A 26,345-nucleotide genomic window follows, 5' to 3' on the forward strand; every position below is an offset into this window, starting at 1 on the left:
ACATTATTTGTACATATGAGCATTTCAGTCTCGCAGCCAGCTTCAAAATTAATTGAGGAACTGAAAAAGTTGAATTAATGAGCAAAATTTATCAAGAAAAATATTATATTTCCTTGATTGTATTTTCATTCCAAGTAATTATTTTCCCAAGCTATTGCAATGCTCTTTATTTCAAAAATTACTAAAGCAGAAAAGTAATTGAATAATTTAATTTAAGAAAAACTAAAAATCTGAAGATTCTTCAAAATGTTTAAGCTGATGGCATTAAAAATTGCGGAAGTGTATGAATATTTTAATTTATAAAAAAAGATTGGACATTTGTTTGCTATTTTTATGAAAAAAATGCGTGGATAATAAAGACAGTAGATTAATGTAGACAATTTATGTCAAGACATTACAAAATATTTTACATTAAGAAAGGAAACATACGGTGAAACATTTTTTGTCAGAAAATGAAATTAAATTTCAGAAAAGTCAATGAGTGTTTTAGCAAATTAGTATGTGAAATAGAGTTTTACGAACATTAATAATGAAATCAAGAATATATTGATTACATAAATAAATTTAACCATGTGACGAAAAACAAATCAATGTATAAGTGTAAAGAAATTAAGCACAGAATCAAACAATAGTGCAATGTTAAACTCTTCATTTGAATAAAAATAATGGAGATAACAATTTTCTTTACCATAGTTGAGCTTTTAGGGATATAAGAGTAGGTAAGACAATTTTCATATTAAATTGTTTTTTTTCAATATAAACTTTAATAGACCTCATGTATATAACAATACAACAATGCTTTAAACCTTCTTTTTGTTTAAACTTTTCATATAATCTACGTAACGTAACAATCTATTAGACACATGATTTCGATTATTGTCCTTATAACAACTACGACCAGGTTCACTTCTGCTGTCATCATCCGGGAGTGCCACTAGGTGGCGTTGAGTTGTTGGTGACGACAGCGCCCTCTGTCGTCGGGGAAGATGTTGAAGCACCAGCTGACATGGAACGATATATTTCTTCGTTTCCTTTGCGCACTGGAAAGAGAAAAGAGCAAATATAAATAAGTGTACAGAACGAAAAAATAACTTCCATTAAGCAAGCTATTTGAGTCATAAACATAAACACCACATCAATTACATGAACCTTTATCAGATCATGCCACACAGACCCTTTTCTTGATTTGCGAAGGTCTGAAATATACGTATATAGAACGTTTTAATCTCATTTTTATCACCCGGGGCCCCTTCTCCCTCGAAATCTCAGGGATGTTGAAACTCCCTAGACTCTCGCATGGTAGAGGCCATGATCATAAAAGGTAAAGAAGATTGGAAAGGTAAAAATTTCCAGAACCTAAATTCCTTTTGGATGCAAATGATGTCCTAAGAAACTAAATATTTTGAAGAGAAAATTTTCATGCTAGGGTTTTGGATCCATAACCTTTTTGTGTAACGGAAGTGACGTAGTTGTTTTTTTACTCGTAGTTGTTGCCAAAAATAATGAAAAATGATAGTAATTATACAGCTAAAATACTTTCGTTTATTAATTGTTGCCAACCCAATGAAAAATAACAGTAATTATAAATACTTCCGCTTATTAATTGTTTCCAAAAGCGATAAAAAATAACAGTAATTATAAAGTTAGTTTTGTTAGTTAATTTAACAAATTGATATCAATGCTGAATTTAAGCAAGCATATATATTATTTGCATTTAAAACTTCTTGAATAATGCAGGTTTTAGAAGATTTCTTTGATTCTAGTCAAGTAATCCGTTTAAAAGCGTAATCCACATTGCTTAGGTTCAGACTAGTTTGTAAACTTTTATTACCAAAATAAACCTTAATTTTTCGTTGGTTTTTGGCATCTACTAAAAAGCGGGTTTGCAGTATTGTTTATTTTTCTCCTAGTTTAAAATCGATTTTCTTCATTAAAGTAGTCGAACCCGCTTAATGGAATAGCCATTTTGCCTGGAAAAAGTATTTTAATAAGCGGGATATTCCATTAACCGGGATCAAAATACCATGTTACATTGGTTTGGTACATTGAAAATAAATTATATTAAGTGGGATATTCTTTTAACAGATATTCCATTAAGCGGGTTCAACTGTATACAGTTTTGTTGTGAATATGTGTAAGGCAGGAGCAGAAAGAATAAGAGCTTTACGTGAAAGAAAATGAGCCGGTGAAGTAACAGTTCAGAATATTAAAAAAAAAGAAATACGATAAAATAAAACAGTTTCGCTTCTATCGACAGTCTTTGCGACATCCCTTTTTTTCAGAAATTTACTTTTTAAAGTAAAACTCAGTGTTGCTAATAAAACAGTAGCTGTCGACGCTTTGCATATTTAGTTTCAAACACAGAGGATCCAAGCACAACTGTGCTGCCTTCATCAACAATGGTGCCATTAGTATTAATTATTTAGTCTGCAATCTATTGAAAGCAATAAATTACTGTTTCAAAGATCAACCACTAGTAACTTTACAAAGCAAATGCTGTTGTCCTTTCCTTAGAGGGACTGCTAGAACAGGGAAATAAAACTCAAAACAACTCAAGTGAACGCTGTAAGCTTTTGTCTAGGTTCTAAATTTTAATGTACTGTGTTCATGAAAGATGCAGAGAAATTCTATTGCGTAATGTTAAATCATGACATGGCTTCAGCATCCATAAATATTGATCACAGGATATTGATAAACCTGTAAACAATTTTCGATTCTTTGCATTAAACTACACCACAGTTAGTTTGAATCTGGAAACTGTAATAATGGTAATATTTAGATTTGTTTTCGAGTCTAACCCAATGAAATGTGTAGAAATATATAACTATTAGTCCTCTGTAATAAGATTCTTTCTGTTAGCTACCTCGTCGATATATTGCTAGGAATTGGAGTGTGTGCTTAGTATACATTTGTTTTTGCAATGTTGCAGTATTTTGGTATTAATTATAATTATTTTCTTATGTAATTAAACTTATGTCAGTTTTCTACTTTATCACCGTTCACTTACAGATCTTAGTGTGCTCAGCCAGACACTTCATTTGCAAGAAATTTTATTTGGTCTTGATATAAATTAGACAGTTATTACTGAAGAGACCAGTCTCTTTGCATCTTTAAAAAAAAAAAAAAAACCAGATTTTAAATTGGATCAAGATTTTTCTCTGATAGGAATTAAAATATAGAAGCAACTCATATCAATAAATGGACAATCGCCACCTGCACAGTGCACCCTTGCACCCAGCTTTCCAGACGTAGTCTGTGCGACTGTTATTGGGAGGCAAGAGAGCGTATTGGCAGTTAATACACTTTACATTTACTTTATTGTTCCTGCATTGTTCCTTGTTCTGTGTATTGTGGTTGTTTTTGCTATTTTGTTCCTTGTAATTTTTTCTTGCTGCCAGCCATTGGGAAAAAAATAACGTTTACTGCTTCAGGAAAAAAAGATTTTTTCGAATTTTGATGAAAAACATGTTTCTGAAATTATTATTCCGTGAATTGAAAGGTTTGAGGTTTATAAGTTAATAACTCTGTGAAATTTGCTTGGACTATGCAAAAATAGCTTAGAATTAATAACATCAAAAACCCATTGATGTAGATGTTCTGAATTAAACATCACTAGTCGACCCGTGCGGAACTCCGCACTATGCTTCGAATCGTTTCATAAGGCATTTCACTTTTAAAAATTTCAAAGGAAGAACATTATGAAGAAGAATCGAAAAAAAGTAAGCGCAGAAGAGAAGGCATGTAATTTAAAGACATCAGTAACAAAACCTCGTTAAATACAACGCTGTGATAATTTGATCGTCGCTCACCTTTTGGTCGTACATATTTTCAATGCAAACATAAATATCATTAAAAGTGGCTGAGTAGTGCCTCGTGAAAAAGCAATATTTGTGCATGTGAAAAAAACAGGTTGCGGCAAATACAGTGCTGCCCATGTGAACATCTGACAGGAAAAAAAGAAACATTAAAGAGATATTTATTGGCATGGATTCGAATTGGCGCCATTCTGATTAACAGTCCGACACCCCAACAAACCTAGAAATTGCGCCTTCCTTTTCGAAAACTATACATTGAAGGAATGCGTGGTAAAAAACAGCAAAAAAGTTTTTTGGCAAAAAAAAAAAAAAAAAAAAAAAAAAATAATAATAATAAGATCAAGTTTCTATATTTTGTCATTAACCAGCATGATACTATTTAAAATTATTCGTAAAGCATGGAATTTGATTAAAGAATGACGAAGATCTCACGTAGCGGTTGAAATAAGCATTCTAGAGAAGTAATAATTTAGCTTGAAAATAAGTGTTTTTATCTTTGAATATTGAACTATTTAACATAGAAGATTGCTTTAACTGTTACACCTTAAATACCCGCACATGTTTCTTTTTTAATCGAACACTTAAAATTCAAAACCAAAACCAGCTGAACTGAGTCCGTTTTTTAAGTGTAATTTTTCGAATGTAGACAAAATGTATTTTTTTTCAGCAGAAAGCAGAGGAGTAGAAAATGATTTCTTGCTAATGAAGTTGATAATAATTTTAGCGCTTTATATCGTATTTGCGCGAATAAAAAATTAAAGGTTTATTGGGTGAAACTCGTAGTTTTAATTTGGCGTAGTATTTTTTCATTTGTACAAAAGGTTGAACACTGCTATTAGAAACATCTACATTTCAGCATACAATGAAAATGTTTTTCTGAAAAAAAAAGGATTTCCTATAGGTAAATCTAATACTTTTTTATGATTATATTATGCTGAGTGATCTGGATGTAGTCAGAGCTTTAAAAAAAGGAAGAACACCCTTCGATTAACAGTCAACGTATCTGAATGATAACTGTAGCTTGCATAAAGGAATAGAAACACCAAGTAGCATTCCCACTGCATTTATTTTATTACGTGTGTATGTTATGAGTACATGTAATGCGTAATACTAATATACATTTGATATTATGTCGGACAGCCCAAGCTTGCCCGAAGTTCAGATAGTTTATAGCCGAACGCTCTACCGAAAAAAAACTTATCAATTTAACCAAACAACTAATTCCAGTGCTTTTAAGCTTCATTAAAATATGAACACACACAGGCTATTTTTTTTTTGCCGAAAGCGACGTAAAAATTGGAAAACTGCATTAGAACTTTGCAAAAAAAAAAAAAAAATAAATAAATAAATAAATAAAAAAAAATAAAATAAAAAATAAAAAAAATGCATAAGAACTACAGGCTGCATCAAGGTTTTCAAACAGCAAGGTGCGTTTTCGAAAACTTGATTTTTCGACCGTAAGTCTATTTTTCGTCATTAGCCAGCCTGATAAGTTTTAAAATGAGAAGGGAATAATATATAAGATAAGATAGTGAAGAGAAATGCTTTTATTTTTGAAAATTTTTACAATTCGTTACCGCAGGCTGCTTGAACCGTTATGACTTAGATGGCAGCACGTGTTCATCATTTAACAGCACGGTTAAAATACAAAATAAATTGAACTATGCTCTATTTTAAGCGTAGCTTTTCGAATGTAGTAAAAATGTGATAAGCTATTTTTTTTTGCAAAAAGAAGAAAAAATATATATTTTACCCTTTAAATTGAGGTAGTAATTTTTTTATTTGTACAAAGAGTCAAAAATTCATTAGAAGAATATATATTTCAATATACGATTTATTATTTTTTTCTGAACAAAAAATAATTCTATATTGTAGTCTCAAATCTTAAACCTGTTACTTATATTTTCGCTTACTTTATGCTTTAATTTTCTTACCAGAGTCAAAGCTTTAAAAAAGAAAAAAAAAAACGTACAATTCCGAAGTAATTTAGCCCAAAGTCACATCAAGTTTTCATAACGGCAAGGAGCGTTTCCTTCTCATTTATTCTATTTCCTCATATTTGTTATTCACTTAATTAAGTGTTCATGCAATGCGCGATATTTCTCTAATTTTTTGATGCAGATTGTCCGGACGTGGTCCCGAACACTCATTCTCCAGGTTACGAGGAGAACGCTCTGCCGATCAAGCTATTCAGCTCTGTCGGTCATAGTGCAAGTTAAAGTTATAAGTTTAACCGAAAACCTCATTCTGGTTCTTTAAAACAGGTTTTTTGGCTGAAAAAAAACAATTTTTAGACCGTGGGTCTATTTTTCGTCAGTAGCCAGCACCATAAGCTTTAAATCAAGGTGTAAATCAAAGAAATCGATCAAGAATTGAGGAAAATCTGACGTAGAAACCAAAAACAGGCTACAGAAATAATATATAAGGATTCTTATCAATTTCCTCCAAATAAAATATTTTTCGAGAATGAAAGTTTAGCAAATATTTTTTATTGGACAGGTTTTTGAAGTTATTTGTATTTTATATTAAAATTGGTACCAAGTTTTTATAGAAGCTCAAAGTTTTTCCAATTGTTTAAAACTGGAAAAAAAGCTTTAAAATTAGATTGAAGATCAGGTTGAGATGTGCTTGAAAAGATCGTTAAAAAAAAAAAAAAACTTTGTTCGAATCAGATAATTCTCTTAAATGTGATTAGAGAAAAGGTCAGATAAAAAGTAAGTTTACCTTGATTGAAAAAAATTAACGTCTAAATTACTGTTTTATACACATTTAGCTGTAAGAGTATCAACAATATTAAAATTAATTGCAATTGTTTGTTCATCTAAAATGGTTTTTAGTTTTATAGTTAAATAGAAAAATACTCTCCATCTGATAAACCAGAGTTCGGTTTGTTTTTTAAGGTTTAATGAACGAAAGTTTAAAAAAAAAAAAAAAAAAAACTTTTTCGAAAACAACTGTTTGAATTAAATCCAGTTACATACTTTATTTGCAATACTCATACATATTTTGCTTTTTAATAACTTAACTTTTTTAATCAAGCGTTTTTTTTCTCTAGGAAGTGACTTTGATATATCTTTGTCGTTAGAAGTTACCTTTATATATTTTAAGGAGAAAAAACGGAAAAGAAAGGTCGGATAGCGCTTAAGGAAATTAATCCCTCTGATATCGTGAATGGGAGAATTCAACTATACATGAATTTAAATTAATCGTTATTAAGTTAAAATAAAATCAAAAATGTTTTTCAAATTTTTTTTAAATATTTAAAAAAAAAATATTCTCAGAAACGTAATAAATATTTGAGAGCTGCTCTTAAAAAGGCACACATATTTGGGGGAAAATATTATTATATTTCTCCTATTATATTTCTCCGAACACTTCCCCCTTGAAAATGGCATTGCTCTAACTTAGTCGTAGGGATTTTAAAGTCGTCTGTCGTGTCAGCGAAATATTCTTGTGAACCCTAACCTTTATACTGCGTGGGTGGCAGCAAGGCAGAGGAAGTGCCCCCGAGATTTTTAACTTATATTCGTAGCTTAACCCTTGCGCATAAACAGATTGGAGCGAACATTTCTGCGACGGTATCTCGAATGCCTAACTACTTCGAAGAGATCGGATCAATGACCGCCTTTGTTCAGGAACGTGTCGAAATTCAGGAAGATAAATCACGTTGAGTTTTTTTTCGAAGTAGATTCATTCAGATATTAAAACGGTAATTTCTGATACAGCTAATCACAGTTATTTTCTCTTATATTGACAGCGGTTTTGTCACATTTGTTTTTTCAACGAGAGATTTCAAGTTGATTCATTTATTTCTCATTGATTCGTGTAACTATTTAAAGATAAATCAGGCTTTTGTGTTACGCTGAGTCTTAACGTTGAGCCTTTTCAAGACAGATCATTCAGATGTCAAACATCATTTCTGCTAGTACTAATCAAAGATGTTTTCTCATATGTTGACAGTAGTTTTGACACATTTGTTCTTCCAACGAGACATTTCATGTTTATTCATTTCTTTCTCATTGATATATATAACTATTTGAAGATAAAATCGGGTTTATGTATTACGTTGAGTCTTTACAAGGTAGATCACTCAGATATCAAAGCTAATTTCTGCTGGTACTAATTAAGGATGTTTTCCCATATAGTGACAGCAGTTTTGACACATTTGTTTTTCTAACGATAGAGTTAGCTCATTTCTTCCTCATTGATTGCGATAAATTAGATAAATCAGGTTTATAAACTACGTTGAGTCTTTTCAAGGTAGGTCCATCAGATATTAAAACAATAATTTCTCTTAGAAATAATCATAGTTATTTTCTCAGAAGTTGAGAGTATTTTTGTCACATTTGTTCTTCTAGCGAAAGATTTCGTGTTTATTCATTTCTTTCTCATTGAGATTTTAAGATAAATCTGGTTTGTAAATTGCATTGATTCTTACCAGGACAAATCTCTGAAATACAGAAAAATCGCATTACAGCGAATGCCAACATAACGAAATATCCGTTTCAAGGAAGTTAATGTTTAATTTCGTCTCAATTTCCATTACGTTGCTTTAATTTTATTACGATGAAATTCCCGCCATTACGAATGAAATCTGTGGTCCCTTAATGTTCCCATGTAATGGGATTTCATTACATTAAGAAATAAATTCTCCTTTCACTGCTCAAGCCCATTTTTCAGTAGGGGAATGTGGGGCAAAGTGAAATAGTGGTTCAAAGTGAAATATTTCCTCTGATTTTGGCGACACCTACCTAGCAATGTTTTAACTATGTAGTCTGGCCCAGTCAGGAAAGAAATTCCACAAAAGATTCAAGCAAATGGCAATACAGGCAATTGATACTCATATTGTAATATTTCGATGCAAGTTAAAAATTATTTTTGTTAATATAAAATGGTAAAATTCATGTTATTAAGATTTTAATTATTAATTGATAACTTCTAATATTTGGTTCAGTATTGATTTAGTTAATATTAAACTTATCTGTACTTTAAAAATATTGTACAACTAGTCAAGTACATGTGGGGCAAAGTGGATGGGGCAAAGTTAAATAGTTTATTTCATTTACTTACTCAATCGTTTATTAAATCAAATAACTTGTACGCATTCATTTATTAATTAATTTATTAACATTCCTTCATTTAGCAATTCACTTATTTATACATTCATTTACTAATGCTCTTATTTAATTCACTATTTTACTCACGCATTTTTTTTCTTAATACATTATTTATTTATTACTTATTCGTTTACTGTTTAGTTATCTTTTCATTTACTCATTCAACCTTTTATTTACTGATTTGTTTGATCAAAAATATTTTTTATAACCGAATAGAAAGTATTTCATGAAAAAAAATCTTACTTTTCTCTTTGCCCCATGAAAAAAAAAAAAAAAAAACATTTTCCACTTTTTATTGAAGGGGCAAATTAACTGCCAAAAAAAAAAAAAAAGCGGTTTCAATGGAAGTTTTATAATAAAATACAATGTTTTTTCTTTATGAACTGTAATTTTCAAAACAAGTTTCCAATTTGTTTATTTTGTAATAGTTCAGTCATCTTAACTATTTCACTTTGCCCAACATCCCCCTACTCTGACCCAAAGTTTCTCACAACTAGAAATTTCATATTGTTTTTTATTGATTTACATCACGATATTAATTTTATTTGATTATTTAACTTTAATTAATTACATTTCAAGATAGCTCAGCCCTTATAGTATGTATGTAGAAAGATAAATTACTCTGGATATTCCTAGGGCAAATCATTAAGATAATATAACTGTAGTTTCTACAAGTATTAACCAAACCTATTTCCCAGTTGACTGACACCAATTCTGTCGTATTAGTTCACACAATTCGACAGAAGGTATTCCGTATTGAATATTTTTTTCTTTTGCATTGATTCATAAATTTATCTTAGGGTAACTCAGCCCTTATGATATGAATTTAGAAAGATGAATTATGCTGAGCCAACTCAAGGCGGATCAATTACATAGAAAGCAGTAATTGTTGTTATAATTAATTCAACCATTTACTGGTTGACTGAAAAAAACTTTGTCGCATTTGTTCTTATAACCAGAGATTTTAATTCATGTCATGTGCTCTTTTTCATTGATTAATGTGATTATTTTAAGACAATTCAGCCTTTATGACAAAACACCGTAAATTACATTTTGAAGTAAAAATTACATTGAGGTTTCCCAGTACAGATCATTAACAACTGAAACAATAATTTATACTTGAACTAACCATATTTATTTTCAAATTGACTCAATTTTTTTGTTATAAGTTCTCGCAGCAGTAATTTAATATTAATTAACGTATATAATTTTCTTAAGTTATTCTATAATTACTTCAGATGCATACCTCAACCCTTATAATATGTATCAAAGTTTTCCTTTACGTTTAATTTTAGTGTTTTATAAATATTAATGTAGAGAAATAAATTCAGTTACATGATTCAATTTAATTGTTATTAATAACAATATATAAAATGCAGGGTGGCAATAAGTAAACGATCCTACTTTAAAGTTGTCTAGCAACGAAACTGTTGTTCAGCAGTATTTCAAGCAAGTTTGATCGAAAACGTTAAGTTAATGAAAAATTTTCAGAAACAGATATCACTTTAGTTTGACTATACATTTATTTAAATAAATACAAAACATCGTTTTAGACTTAATGCGTATTGTCAGACACAATCAACCCTTTTTCTAAACTAAAAGAATGATGAAATTCAAATCTATTTTTAGCTACAGTTCTCTTTTAGATGCTTTGTAACAACACCAAAAACCCAGACAAATGTCCTCAAAAAAAGGAGAAAAAATATTTTTGCAACGTGCAATCTTCAAATTCAAAAATACTAAATCAGCGCATAGCGTTTTCCACAAATAGAATCACAAATCCCTTCCTACTCACGCTCGTAACCATAGCAACGGTTCCTGCATCCTTTGCCATGGTTACCATTACTGTTTCAAGTAACCTCCCTTCCTCGTTTGCGCTGATCGAGCAAGATTGTAAAATGAAGCTGCTATAAAGAAATTTTGTCCTGCTCGTGTGGAACAATTTCAGTCAAGATTTATAAACGTCTATTTCAAGTAGTTTGAAACACATTCAGTGCCTTTTTTTTTTCTTAAATTTCTTTCTTTTTTTGAGTCGGTAGTAAATAAAAGGTAAACAACAAAAGAACTAATGTATTCTTTTGCCGGCTACTATGTGGAATTTGCAGTTAGGAGCACAGATAAAAATGGTAGTTCGACTCACAAAATCTGCTCTAACCATTCGTCTTTAGCCTACTTTCCTGTGGAACTTAAAAAAAGGTAAAAGATAAAAAAAGGATTTAATTTATTGCAAAGCGTAAGTTTTAAGATATCAAAAATAAAATAAATAATTTTATATTTAGAAAATAAGATTTAAGATATGGGTTTTGAGATGGGAAAAATGCATGTCGACTTGACCATTCGTCTACAATTTTTTAGAGGAATGTTCGGGTTCCAACAAATAGTTTTTTCATTGAAATATATGAATCAGGCTGCTTCATTTCTATTTACAATACTTGATTTTAATATTATTTCGCTAGTTTTGAACAGTTAAAAAATAATAACATTAGCACCAGTGGTCAAATTTAAGGCCTGCATTATTTCCTAAGTGAAAACATGGGTTTGTTTTGAATAAACCATTGAAACGAGCTTTTTAACTTTAAAGCAGACTTTTTTGGTTCATATCGGATTTCTTGATTTTTTTTAAAGACATTAGAAATTGCATGTATGAAAATAATTTACAGTTATGAATGCAGTTAAACTTAAAATTCATTTTCAGAAAAAAAAGTAATATTTTGACTATTTTTATTTCAAAACAATTTTATAATGAGGAATAAAACCAATTCTTATGCAAATAACAAACGTAATTCAAATCAAATTTTGTATGTGCGACACAGTAATGCCATGTTAATTTTGAAAAATAAGTAAAAATTACCAAATTGGTCAGCGTTGAGGAGATCAAATGAAAGTTAAATAAAAAAAAAATAAAAAGAAAGTTAAACTTTTTTTTGGCTAAAATCAGGTATGGTTTTAAAAGTAAATTTAATCAGACTTTTAAGTGAAAAATTCAATTTTTCATATATAAATCAGATGTCCCAAAATACCCGTCATATTCGGTGAAGCAGCCGCCGCAAGCGGCCAATGATGGTTGAGGGATCAGATAACACGCGGGCGAAGCTTGTAGTCAGTTATAATAAAAAAAAATATATCGGTGCAGTGATAGAATCTCGTGATACGAGAATCCGTTTTGTGTAAGATTTTGTGTCGAGAGATAGAATATTAAAAAGTGGCAAAAATATTTGCATTAACATATTAACAAAAAAAGGAAAGAAACTCAGATCAAAATATTAATCTGAAATCTAACCAGTATGTAGTGGCCATCACGAAACTTTCTCTTTTATTTACCTGATGAAATCTTAGATCAAACGTATAATCGCTCATGTATCCGCAACTTCAAATATATACTATTCGCAAAAGCGGGAAGATTTTAATAATTGAGATATTGGTGACGTAATTCATTGACGTTAAATTTTTGGCAACAATGCCTGTGCGAGGAAAGTTTTTCTTTTAGCATGCGTAAACAAAGAGTAGAAAAATATATATTTGCTTCGAGTGACTATAAAACAGCAGAGTTACCGAAATGAAATTACGAACGCAAAAGTTGAAACAGCGACATTTCTTAATTTTTGAAATATCCCCAGAGAAACAAAATTAAAGAGTGAAAATTAAAAGCATTTCAAAAGCTTTGAAGGTTTTGATTGAAAATGTTTTATTTGTTAACAAATAAAAGATGGCGACAGATAAAAATTTTAAATCAGTGAGATTTTCCCGATCATTTGACATCAACTAAATCACTTGACGATTCAAGAGCAAACGATTGTTAAGGTCGTATTTTCGCATTCATAAGGCCCTTTTCATTCACTCAAAAGATTGCAAAACCCCCTCCACCCGTTGGGACGATTGGTGCTGAATTTGAATGAGCGCCTGTTTCCGTGTTGGTTCACTTTTCATCAGTGTTTCCAAATATTATCTAAACCATTGCATTATTGTTTGAGCTGTAGCACTCATATTGAACAAGAAAGAACGTTTGATTATACCACACACTTTTGAAGCATTGGTGCGAAAATCGAATCAGCTAAAGTTTACCTGTCGATCAAATTTTGTTTGATTCTGTTCATTACCTGACGAGTTATAGCAGTCACAAAGATCGAGAAAATGCGTTCACTTGCTCAAATCCTTCATCATCAAATTTGAATCAGCACCTGCAACCTTTGGGGTCAATATGCAGAGCAAATCTTTGTCAATTCCGCGCATTACTTCAGAAGATATAGCAGGCACGCATACGGAGCTCCTTCCCCTCTTGAAGGAATTGGTGCCAGAAACTAATGGACACCAATTCCCATAGGGGTACATATGAGCATCAATTTTCGTTCCATTTCATGCAGTATGTTTTACTGTAGAGCAGCCACAAAGAAATAGTCACACACTTACACACAGACTTTTCAAAAATGGTCGAAATGGACTCAACACATCAAAAAATGTACAAATCCGTCAAAATTCGAAAATTTTCTATCTAGGTGCAGTTATGTAGAAGATGTTATCTTCTACATTTCTGTACCTCTGAGCCAAAATGACAAAAGGTACACTATAGTAACTTCATAAGAGAGAGAAAAAACATTTTTTCGGCGCATGCAAAAGATGGGACGCGCGCTCTGTTAACCCTGGTAAAAAGTTGAATTTTTTTTAAAAGGAATGACGTTCACATGACTCGATGCAAAATAGGCTTCTACATACAATACACTAAAAAACGGAAAATCGGAATATTTAGGCTTACGTCAGTCTGGCTGTGAGGAACAGCTAATAGATATAGAAAAAGGTAAAACTTAAAAGAAGAAAAAGTTAGAAACAATACTATTATTTTTCTCTCTTTAACTAGTGACGCAAACATCAACAAGTAATGAATAATTTTGTATGTAATCAGTGTCGGAGTTGAGAAGCGCTTTTCCAAATTTTATCATGGGATCTGAAAAGGTTATCCAGCAATAATGTAACAAAGGTTTCATCTTTCAAAACATAACTTTTCAGACCTGTTTTTGCATTTTACAGTACCTGCGTCCGATCGAAAAGACGGAACCGCGATCTTGGATTTTTTTAAAACAATGTTTTCCTTTAGATGAAAGCAACAACCATACTGTCGACGCACACAAAACTCGTATCTGCACATTTTTTTTTTCAAAACTGAGTTATTGTCACGGGGTGGTTCTTCATGACATATTGTACCGACATGCGATGTTTTATAGTCATTTGAGAGTGGGAAATATTTTTTTAAAGTTTTGAAAAAAGGAATCTCGGAATTAAATTCATGGAGACGGAAAACTTAAAAGAGAAGTTCTTTGTTTTGATTTCAGCTGCAGATACGACTTTTGTGTGCAGTACGGCAGCATGATGTAATTATCAAATTGCTCAAATTGCCATCTTCATCGTGGTACCAAAAGGGAAAAAGAAGTCAAATTCCTAGTCTTTAAAACTAAAATACATTCAAAGGCAAGAATGCGGATTTAGACTTAAATCACTTCCAATCTGATACATACACATAAATTAATAATTCATGAGTCATTTTAGAAAATAATCAAATAATATGTTTTCAGAGCTCAAATAAATCTTTCATCATTGCAAAAGCAAGTCAAAGAATCAGTAGGATCTTGAAAACTTCCATCTCTATTAGTAAAAATGTTTCAAGAACCTTTTTTTTAATCATCAAAGATATTTTCATTTTGGCTTATATATACTGGAGCAAAGCAAAGCTCTAATTTTCAGAATTTAAAAAAAAAATAATGCTTTACAAAGCGATATTTAAACTTAAAACGAAGCAAATCGGGCGCTCCATTGCTCTTAAAGAATGTTAATTTAAAGTCACCAGAATCTTGTTCTTTTTCGAAGTCATCCGCAACATGCATGGCATGAAATCTAAGCGCAAAACTGTTTGAGAGACATAGTAATGAGAATTATGTTGCCTTAGAACTGATAATATTCTTATCTTAAAGGTTAAATTTAACGAAATTTGTCAAATAAAGTGGTGAAATAAACCACACAATCCATTATTTTATTTCTAAATAACCATATTTGGCTATTGAAAAATCTGCTTTTATACTTTTTGCAGCTTGAGTTCATCAAAAAAAAAAAAAAAAAAAAAAAAAAAAATCTAAACATTAAAAACGCTAACAAAAGCTCTGATGTGATCAGTGTTAATAAATGTTAGGTTAGAAGTGTTAAAAAAAACTAAAACACATTACAGAAATTGTTCTTCATAATTTATCATAAATCGGGCTACGAGGGGCCCAAAATTACCGTTTTAAACGAAGTATCATGTTTCTAGACCTTACCATTATCCTGTGAAATGTGTATACTCAAACGCACATGTAAATAAACTCTCAATTTATTCATTCTATCGGTGGATTTGTACATATTAATATTGCCTCACTGTCTTAAGATTATTTAGCAGCTCTTCAGCATATAATTATAAATAAGGAATTAAAAATGTGGCCAAAAAATTTAATTTATAATGTAAACCAAGTTTAAATGATGATTCGAAATTTAATAAATAGGTTTCTAAATATAGTTAAAAGAACTTCTTTTCTATTGCACAGATAATAAAGAATTATACAATGATCTTTTTGAAAGTTGTTGCATCTTCTTTCACATAAAAATTGTGTAAGTTGGTATGGGAACAGACATAATAAGAACAAAGAAAGTTTCTATAGACTGAAATATAGGAAATTTTCAAACTTTCTTCAAATTTTATTATAATTTTATATTTTAATATTTTTAAAATCTTCTCTGTAATGGTAGAAAACTTTTCAAATATGTATCAACAATGCAATAAAACCCATTTTTAAAAAGTTTAAAGAAGTGTTTTTCAGTTTTTGGGAAGAGCATAACACAATGATCTTTACTCAACTGTGGTCAAAGTTTTCCCCCGAAAAACTGAAATGGTCAATCATTAACTACATTACTTGTTAAAGTTGCAAAGAAATTAAAAGTCATTCCTGTCATTCAAAAGAATTGCATCGTTTTACATTTCTGAAATGTGTCAATGGTATATTGGATAAAATTCCCAGCCCTTTTTCCAAAAACTATGAAAGCTGTGTTTTGAAATCATGAAAATACACAAAACTGGCTCCAACTTGATGATAATCCATTTATAAAATCAACTGCATGACATTAAAATAGCAAACTAATAATTGAACACAGAAACGACCAGTAATTTCCGTGAGAATCTGCTTCATTAAAATGATCTTGATTGGTGATCACATTATTACGCTTGACGTGAAAACAAAACTGGAAAGATATAAAGAATGTAACGGAAGCACAAAGATTACACATTATTACAAATCATCCTGTTTCAATGCAAAAGATGTGCGCTTACGGACGAAATAAAATCTGACAAAAAGAAAGAAAGAATATAACACGCATCTTATATAATTAAAAACTGAGCGTATGTATTATGTATGTATGTCCAATTAACTTCTCCCGAACGCCAATGAACTGACCATCGAGTAAGTTTTCGATGGATTCGTAATCTTCCCTCTTAATTTTTGGCTATTTAAGATGATCCTCCGATAATAATTAGCGGAGATATCAATTAAAAACTATTAATTGTGACTCTTAGATTTCAAAATAAAATCCCTATTTTTTGATGGCTTTCCTCCATTCAAATTATTATTCAGTGCTTCATCTTAACTTTCCGTAACAATGCTTTTATTAAAATTTGTAGTTGTAGCGTGAAGAAAATCGTTAAATAAAAGATCTGTTGCTATTTGTTTTCTCGAATATAAACAAAATTTTGGTTTTTGTTTTGAGGCTTTTCCTGCAATCGGGAGATTTAAAATGTTTACTTTTTTGGTTATTTTCCCGCAATCTGCCACAAAATTTTATTGATTTTTTTTTCCTTCGAGCCTGATTGTTGAACACGCGTCACTAGACATAACTATTATTTTCGAGGTGCACCATGCAAAGCCGCGCGACGCAGCTAGTAGAACTAGATTCTTTGTCAGAAGACTATGTGAAGGTGCTTTCTTTCAAACTATTGAAACATATACTCTTTCGTTTTTTGATTCAAGTAAAGACGTCGTCTTTTCAATACAACTTTGACCGGTGTTCTTTCGTGTATAAGCTATATCTTTTGCAATGAAAAAGAAGTTACTTTTAACCCCGAATCATGTGTAGGCAATAATTTTTATTTTGTCTGTTTCATTTACATTAATATCTTCCTACTTTTAGCAAGAAGGCATTAATTTGTTCATATGTTTCGTGAGCGGTGTACGATTGCTGTCAGTAAACAAAAGTACCAAATTGAAATAAAGAAGCACATTTTTTTTTTCAAAACGAGAACAATACATTAAAAAAATGTAAATAAAACAGCTTTTCATGAACTACGTTTTTTCTTAATTGCCAAAACTGCTAAGATATTTGCAGTAGGGTGAAACTAACTTTTCCAGACTCTCTTCGTAGAAAGCTGTTGCTAGGGAAGACAGCCATTGTTGAATATCGTATTCTGCATTGCCATTTCTTTAAAGCAAGTACTTAAGATTCCTTTTTCAAGTCCAAGCGCAAGTGTAAATCAGGGGTGGGGAGGGGGGGGGATCAAAATGTTTCCAATATAATTTTTTACAAAACTTTGAGACGCCAGCAGAATCACACCTTCTTTATGCCACTTGTTGTTGAGCTGAAAACATGATTTTGAAGGAAAGAGCTGCGACGTCAATGACGTCACACACGGGCAAAGAAAATAAAGAAAAAGAAAACGAAATGGTTCTCTGAAACTGTAGCCGCTTTACTGCCGGCCTTACTTTACAAAGAGAGCATAGAAAAGCTGGTTTTTCTCTAGGACAACAGTCTGAACAATATTAGCAACTTCGTAGAAAAATATTTTCTATCATTCTATCTTGTAAAACTTAAGATTTGAGTGTTTTATGCGCTCTTTTCCACATTTATATCTATACTTTGTGGACAGACTTGGAAGTTTTTGCATAGAGAAACGTTACTGAAACTATTGCTTTAAGGAGATTGTTCTGCTACTATATCTAACCATCTTTGAATCCTTTGATTAAAAGAATTCCTGCTTAAATGAAAATCCCTTTTAAAAACCTACATGCAGTGCCGCCAATTTTTGAAGTCCCAAACAAAGACTACTTTGCTGATGAGCCAATGAACGCAAAAGAAAAAAAAAACTATCACTTTGACTGAAAGAAGACCTCAGTTGTTGAAACAAATTTAGTATTGACTTAAACTTCATCAAATAGAGGACTCTTTTGAAAGTAGACATTTTGATGCCAGTTTAAAATAAATCAGTAAAATATGTGCAGTTTCAATTATTAAAAACCAGATTTGGTTACGGTGCAAATGCCCATTTAAAGTAATAAGTTAAAAGAATAAAATTTAGAATTTGCATACCCGTGACAGGAAACCATTTATTCAAAAAAGTATGAATTATTAATTATTTATGTTATTCAAATTAAATACGGATTAATAGACTAATTGTTAAAACAAACACACAAAGTCTTAAGTCATATAATATGAAAATATTTTCCAATTTGTTCAACAGCTTTTGATCGAGAGCACCACTGAGAACATGTGAAGACAAATACTAAGTAATTAAAATTTCCCCACCTTCGCCAAAGTTTAAAACTGCAAACTTTCTAGAGATTTAGTATCGTCGGCATTATTTGCCCGTAAAGTAGAGAATAAGCTGCCCTTTGAATCTACTTTAATCATGAGAATGCATGATTCACGAGAACGTTAAATTCCACGCAGCTTGGAAACAACTCTGGTAAATGTTACCCAGGCGCAGTTGCAGTTAATGCGAAATGTTTAATTAAATTATTCTGTTCTCGCATTGCGCGAAATACTGCGGGTATTTTAATAGACTATGCTTTATTAGTTCAGTAAGCTCCGATGCTTTAAGTGATTAATAAACATCATTCTCGAGATTCCCACAAATAAAAAAGATAACGGGTGGAAAACATGTGTATAATGAGCATTAATATTTGTTTAATTGGAACTTAAGGAGCAAAGCATCTTATATACAAACATATATACAAAATAGGAAACTGCTACTGAACCAATAATGAGTTTCATTAAAAGAAACTCAAATTAAAAAAAATTCTGCTGTTATGGTGTTTCGAGGCCTTAAAAAGCCTCTTTACCAGTAGATAAAACATTTGTGTAGAGCAATAAACTTAAGCAAAATATAGTTAATGTTGTTTTAGTGTTATTGAGTTAGAAAAATGAGTCTTTCACTCTCTCACTACCAATATACTTCCTCTAAGAGAAAAGGTTTCACGTATGAGAAGTGATCCAGTGGGATACTATATCCCGTTCGTATATGTTAGTTCGCCGTGTATGTCCCAGTGGCACTAAATGACGGCGGAAAATACAAGGTAAAGCGAAGTTATTTCGAAACAGATTGATCCCATAGAGTAATTTGAAACCGCCTTTGAGACATAAATGCCCCAGTTGACTCAAAATAGTTAAAACTCACACCAAATTCTGAAAAAGATAATGTTTTACATTTGCTCAAAAGAGTTCGATTTAAAAAGTAGTTTTATTGTGTACGTGCGGAGCAGAAAACGTGCTACTAACTCCTATATAGTATGTGTACTGCCTTGGAAAGGTAATTGTAGTAATTGCAAATTTCTCATTTTTTAAATTTAATTAATTATTTTATTTTTTTAAATTTTTGTTATCTATTTTACTTCAACTTTATGGTACAAGCTTACTTTTTTGGTTTCTGCTAAAAATTAAGTAACTTAAAAAAACGTCAAATTCCAAAATTTTCCTATTGTTAGTATGAAATCTGAAACGCGTTTCGTCAAGTATTTCAAAAACTTGTTTTTGCGGATATTGTTCATTACCTTCACTTTGAAGTATGAATGAATCAATTTAAGTAATCGTTTGGATTACTTCAAATATGTTTTTCTACTTTTACAATATAGAGATATCAGTTCTGTATTATCTGAATCAGTCAGAATCAGGTGAGAGACAGTGGTAAACAACAAATTCGCTTGTTGCAATATTTTCTTGAAAGGGAATTATTTCCTATTAAAAACAAGAACCGTCGAAAACTAAAGAAGCCTGCTTTGCCGTGTACCACTATCGGCTTTTTAGCATCTGATCAATATTCTCTGAATCAGCTAATGTTGCAAATTATGTTAAACATACTTTTTTACATTTAAGGTTGATTTCTTAAAACGAAATCTGAATTTCTCATCAAATGAAGATTATACGCAAAAAATAAGTAAAAAAACAAAGTAGCAGAACCTCTCAAACAATGTAAAAGCAGCAAAGAAAAAAAAAGTTTTTCCATTAAAATATTCTTTCACTGTTTTCTAAAAATGGAAGAAGTATTAAGAACACAAAAGGCAAATTAAAATAAATGCCATTATCTTTTATAAACCATTATTAGCTTTTGAGAGTAAGCGGGAGTAAACTTAGGTGCATCATTGAGTTTATAATTATAATATGACACATTAAAATGAGAAACAACAAAATATAATAGGGCCATTCCATGGAAAACGATCATTTTGTCCCGCACGTGAGGTCTCATATATTTCATTTAAAACAATACTTTAAAATATTAATGAATAAACTTTTTCTGCTTAACAAATTACAAACTTATGTGTGATATCTTAAGCAAAAAATTCCGTCATTACTCCTTAAAGTTACTACTTTTTAATGAAATATATGAGCCGTCTCGTGCGGGAGAACGGGTTGACTTTTTTAGGGAATGACCTAATACCACAAATTGCAGATAACTGGAGACACTTGTTTCGGGGTTACAAAGAACCCCTTTTTCAATGCAAAATAAATGAGCGTGTGGATGAAAAAACATCCGACAGAAGCAAGGGCTTCCTTGTAACCCCGAAACACATGTCTGCAGTAATCCACTTTTTGTGCTATTATACGTTGTTATTTCTTATTTTACTTTTCAAGCACAAATGTATGTATTCAATTTTATAATATGGCATGCTAGAACTTAACAAAAATTATTTAAAAACAAAGATTGCTTTCAAAACTTAGAGTGAGGCAAATGAGAAAATTCGACTACAACAAGGGCAACTGAAAAACGTCAAGACAGTCACCAAAACCGGCTGCCAACATTTCCAGATTTTTTCCTCCTTGACCGAAAACGACGCAAAATGACTCATTTTGTACGTTATATTTCTTTATTACTTCTAAATTTCAGTTCTTATTTTAATAAAAATTGCATTTTTTTGGAAAATTGAATTAAGAAGTCTGAAAGATAAGTTTGTGCCTCGAGTAATATTACATTGAAAAATGATGTAGTGAGAGGCGTAAAAATTAGTTTCGGCACATGATTCGAAGTGGCCACCAACTGTGGGAAGGTGGCCACTAACTTTTTGGGTTCAATGACCGCCGGCCACTATCATTTTTTTTTAGTATGAAGCATTACGTTATAAAATATTTACTTTTGGTGAGGTTCTCTCTTTATAACTTTGTTGGTTACATAGCTTTGTTGACAATTCAATGAATCATTTAGTGCTTAATACCAACTTACCAAGCTCGTCAATGATGGGTGCCATCCTCAAGGTCAACCCGACAAGAAAGAAACTTAGCATAATGAGAGAAAGGGCCACAATTCCCACAGCAAGGCGGGCTCTCTTAGAATGTTCACCTTCCCTGCCCATACCACTACTTCTTCTGTTAGAACTGTCCTCAGAATGCAGTCTCTGTCTTTTGCAAACACCACCTCGGCGGCATTTGTGACTACCTTTCCTACTGGCCCTTTTCCCATTTCCGGGAACAACTTCGATAGCAAACACTTTCTTCTTCCTCCTCTTTCTTTTCCCTTTTCTCGTCGATGTGTCAGGATCTTTGTTAGTGGAGGAAGGAGGTGTTGCCAGGAGTCTAGGGAACTCGTCGTCCCCTCTTGTGAACCATAGGGGACCAGTTCCTCCTCCGCCACCTTCGAAATAGTGGTTCTCGAACTGGCTGCTGAGGCAACTGGAACTGTGACTTTTTGCAGAGCACCGAGAATTTGAGTGGCATGGAATGTGCAGATGACATGTGTCAGTGATATAACTTCCTCGTTTCTCACCCATGGTGTGACAAAATGTTCGATATTTACTTTTGAAAAGTTTTTCAAGATGTGTCATAGAAGTTGGTCACTTTTTAAAAATAAAGCGAAGTATTGTTATTTGACCAACATTCTAGTCACAGAAAAAGCTCGAGTTGAATTTTACCAACTGTTCACTGCAACAACATGGCTGCCACTTTGTTTATAATAGGATGAGTGCCGTAGAAACTACAAGCTCAGTTTGTTTGTAAGTTTCAGAATTTGTCGAACTGACACGCTTTCTTTCTTAAAAAGAAATATTTGAAAATCTATCATTCAAATGTATTTTCCTTTTTTTTTTCAGATTTCACTGATAGGAAATTTCTGAACCATTCTTGATTTTTCTTGATACATAATTATACTATCATTAAGAGAGGAGTATGTCAATGAAATGGTCTTGAAAAATATTTGCAACATAGGTGTATATGTCTCTTGGAAATTAATACAATACTATAATCATTATCGAAAGCAAATTACTGTCGAAACAAGGTTTTTTAACTAAAAATCCAAGCAGTACTTGTTGAATGTATATGCAAACATTATCTTCACATTTTAAATTAATTTCTCGTTACTTGTCTAGGATCAATTGCATTTTGATTTTAGGTAATTATTTGTTCAAAGTTTAACCTAAAACTTGAGCAGATCACAACTTAGAGGCACACATAGGATGAAAGCTTCACATTAAACTTTATTGTTTACATTTGTCATTATGCGTTTTACTCAAATAACCAGCTTTTGATTAATTTTCTTTCACACACATTATGTATTTCAGTTTTGGAAAAATGACCATTTACTTTTTCACAAGAAAATATTTGAAGATTAATAAAATTAAATGCCTTACACTATATTAGTCATAATCAGAATTTTATTGTTCAAAAATATTCTTTATTCCCATTGCTCCTAAATGACTTTCAAGAAGAGCAATTTTGTGTTGCGAGGTAGAGAACTATACTTGATATGTTAACATCTGTTATAAAGCACATTGAAAGGACATAAATATTGAGCAAAATTTTCATAGTCGAACTTTGAGAGTAATAAACTCACCAACTACAGCTGAAGTAAAACCTTATCTAATGCTTATTTTTTAAAATAATGAAGTATTTTATCAGAAATAAATTCAGCTTGCTAAAACCTACTAATTATGAGGTAATCTTTACTAAAAAAATTAGAGTAAAATATTTTTAATTATAAATATTTTTATAAATGTACTTAAATGTTCAATTAGAAAATTTACTTTAGTTAGATGCTAGTTATTTGTACTTTTTGCTTGATATGAAGTTTATTGTTTAAAATAGTGCATGAAGAATCACAGCATTAGAAGCTATTTAAGCTCATGATAATAACTATAGATGAAAATTTCGTGTAATTCATATCTATCAACCTTAATATATGAATTGCCATTCCAACGGTGGTAAGGAATTGATTGTTGTTTCACTTAAAATGTTAAAATGGAGAATAGATTGTCTAACAAGTAGATTGATTGGTTGATGTGATTATCTTATCCTTTAGATAATTTTACTAATTTATAATAATTAGACGTAATTATTGCTTAGTATTTCAAAAGTTTTCTACATTTTTTGAAGTCACAAGCATTTTAAAGCACATTACACATTTGCAACATCAACAAATTTAAAAATTACTAGGAAAACCATTTCCCCAAAAAATATATCACATATGCGATGAATATCAATGTGTTTAAATTGAAATCAGAACGCAGTAAAAATTATTTAGGAATCCATAGGTACGAAACATCAACATTTATATCCTAAAATTTGGTATGCAACAAGTTAAAAATATTTCTGCGATTCCTAAAACAGTTTAAATTTTTAAATATATATATCGAACGTATAGCTATGTTCAAAAGAAATTTGACTATTAGAAAAAAATATATCGAGAATCAAATATATTTAGGATATTCTGTCAATATTATTTTACGGTCTTATTACTTTACGGATACTGTAACAACATTTCAAAAAATTCAAAGATACGATAACAGAGAATTGCGACAAAGACGTTGAACATAATTAATACGAATAGGAATCGGATAAATATGAATATGCTATGCATTGTTATGACATATCATTGAAGGTTTTGTTAAAAAATGTAGAAAACTTTTAAAGGCAAATTTAGAAAATATAGGAGAAATGTTTGTTCACAAATATTAGTTAAAAATATGATAAAGATGCGAATATTTCTGCTCTCTGACAAAACAACTTTAAAGAAATTTCAAAGCTCTACAGAAAATTTGGTTTTTGATTTGTCAATTTTTCACATCACATTAAAGAAAACTCATATGTTTGGTGAAGAAACAGAGTGTGGGGGGAAACTTTTCAATTTTTCTTAACTAAAATTTAATTTTTAGGGGCTAAAAATCCGAATTTTGATCTTTTGAAGAAAAATAATCAATTTCGTGACAAAAATTCATGACACTTTTACTTAAGGGTATTTGTCTCAAGTTCTACACGCATAATAAATTACATCAAACTTTAGTTGCGATTTGCAAGAAATAAAATATACTCGAATTTGTTAGTAAATGCTAAGAACACAACCTGAAACTTTAAGAACAAGTAGTATTTTTCGGAGATAATAAATTTTACTTAAAGTTTACTCTGCGATTCAGTTTTCACGTCTAGTCTTTCAAAACTGGGAGTTTAACTTCTGACTATAAAAATCTTCACATTAGAATTCCCTTATGTTTGCCGTAAACTGAAACAGTTAAACCAAATTATGATTGCTTTTGCAATGTATGCAGTCTATGTAAACATTTTCAAGTAACGCTGATTGTATTATGATTGAGATTCATGATTTCTTCAAAGTATCTTCCATGAGGATTTGTAAATAATGTAAATTCCATACTGTTACATTGTTCTTGAAACACATTTATATAATTCAGAATTCTCTTGAAACTGGTTTTAAACATGCGATTTAAAATGCATTTCAATTTATTTCGGAATAGTTCAGATGCTTATGGACAATCTGTAGTATATTAATACATCCTTTAGTTTTTCATAGAAGGTACTAAAAATGGAAATCATCAGATAAAATATCTTCAAAAGAGAATTATCATTTTTCAAGAATTCAAAACACACTTTTAAAATCAGCAAATAGGAAGGAATATTTTCTGAAATGCATCTGTAACATTTATATCCAAGATATTAAAGACCAAGTTTTAATTATTTCAAAATAATCAAATCATTTTTACGCAACCACTTGTATGCTTTTTAAGATCAAACTCATTTTTCAAAAAAAAAAAAAAAAAAAACGTTTTCTTACTAGTTATCCTCATTAAGCACACACTCCCGTCCCGGGAGCCAAACATCTATTAAAATTAAAGTTTTTCACAAAAAGATTCACAAACTTCGAGTTAAAGTGAAAGTTACAGCTGGAACATCTTTTTCTGGATTACGAAGTTGAAGTATCGAATCCCATAACAGAAAAACGAGATATAACCGCAACCAATGTCTACCAAAACATATATTTTGGAAGGGATAAGCTGGAAAATTTTTAGCGTATCAATCCCTTGGCAGAAGACGATGCATATCGACCTGCGCATGAGCAAACTTCATCTTGTGACGTCACGGAGTGGGCTCGCATTCCTATTGGCCTCAGGTTGTTGAAAGGTAATTTTCACAGACAGGCTGTTGCTTCTTTTTTATTTTATTTGATACTTTTTTCCCCAAAGAAGGTGCATTCCAAAGCATTTATGAAAGTATTAACAAGACTGTTGCAATCGTCTTTTATTCAAACAAGATGTATTAATTTAAGTAAATATTTTAAAATTATACTTCATCTGATTGTATAATGTGCTTGAGTGTTGGTAACAATATAAATTTTTTGCATTAAAAATGCCGCAACATCTGAAGTTATTTTCATTTCAAAAGACTGCATTTTTTTCATTTTTGGGATTGCTGTACCTCATTGTTTTTTTTTTATTATGTTTACTAGCCGATGTCACTTTCAATTTATTTTATCACAGTTTTAAACACACCAAGGTTTTTGCAATTAGTAGTGAAATTGTTTAGTGCAAAATATATGAAAATTCATTTGTATGCAAAAGGTTAACATGAAAAATGTACTTGAACATCATCATGATAAGTTTTCAATTCACTTTATTAAATTCAGATAGCACGTGAGTTATATTACTCTGGAGTATTAAAAAAAATCGAATCTCAAAGTCAAAGCCCAAACAAATATCTCTTCTATTATCTTACTTCCCGTAAGTATAACATTCTTTGGATCAGGTCAATATTCGGATATGAGCAAATGTCTTACTGTTGCTCTGAGGTGACGATACAGTTAGGTTTAAGACATCCATAAGCATTTAGAACTTTCAATCTAAAAACTATAGACTTGAATATATAA

At 31.0% G+C, this 26,345-nt stretch overlaps 1 protein-coding gene across 1 annotated transcript in view; it reads right to left on the reverse strand.

The window, feature by feature from the left end:
* Window positions 1-539: 539 nt before the first annotated feature.
* LOC129224804 (uncharacterized) overlaps window positions 540-26,345 on the reverse strand; it is a 58,475-nt gene continuing 32,669 nt past the window's right edge. Inside the window, exon 2 of the mRNA XM_054859353.1 lies at window positions 540-1,040. Within this exon, the coding sequence (XP_054715328.1) occupies window positions 919-1,040 (122 nt within the window). The 3' untranslated portion in view covers window positions 540-918. The remainder of the gene's footprint in view (window positions 1,041-26,345) is intronic.

This window comes from Uloborus diversus, chromosome 6 (assembly GCF_026930045.1).
Source record: "Uloborus diversus isolate 005 chromosome 6, Udiv.v.3.1, whole genome shotgun sequence".
In the NCBI taxonomy this organism is placed as follows: Eukaryota; Metazoa; Arthropoda; class Arachnida; order Araneae; family Uloboridae; genus Uloborus; species Uloborus diversus.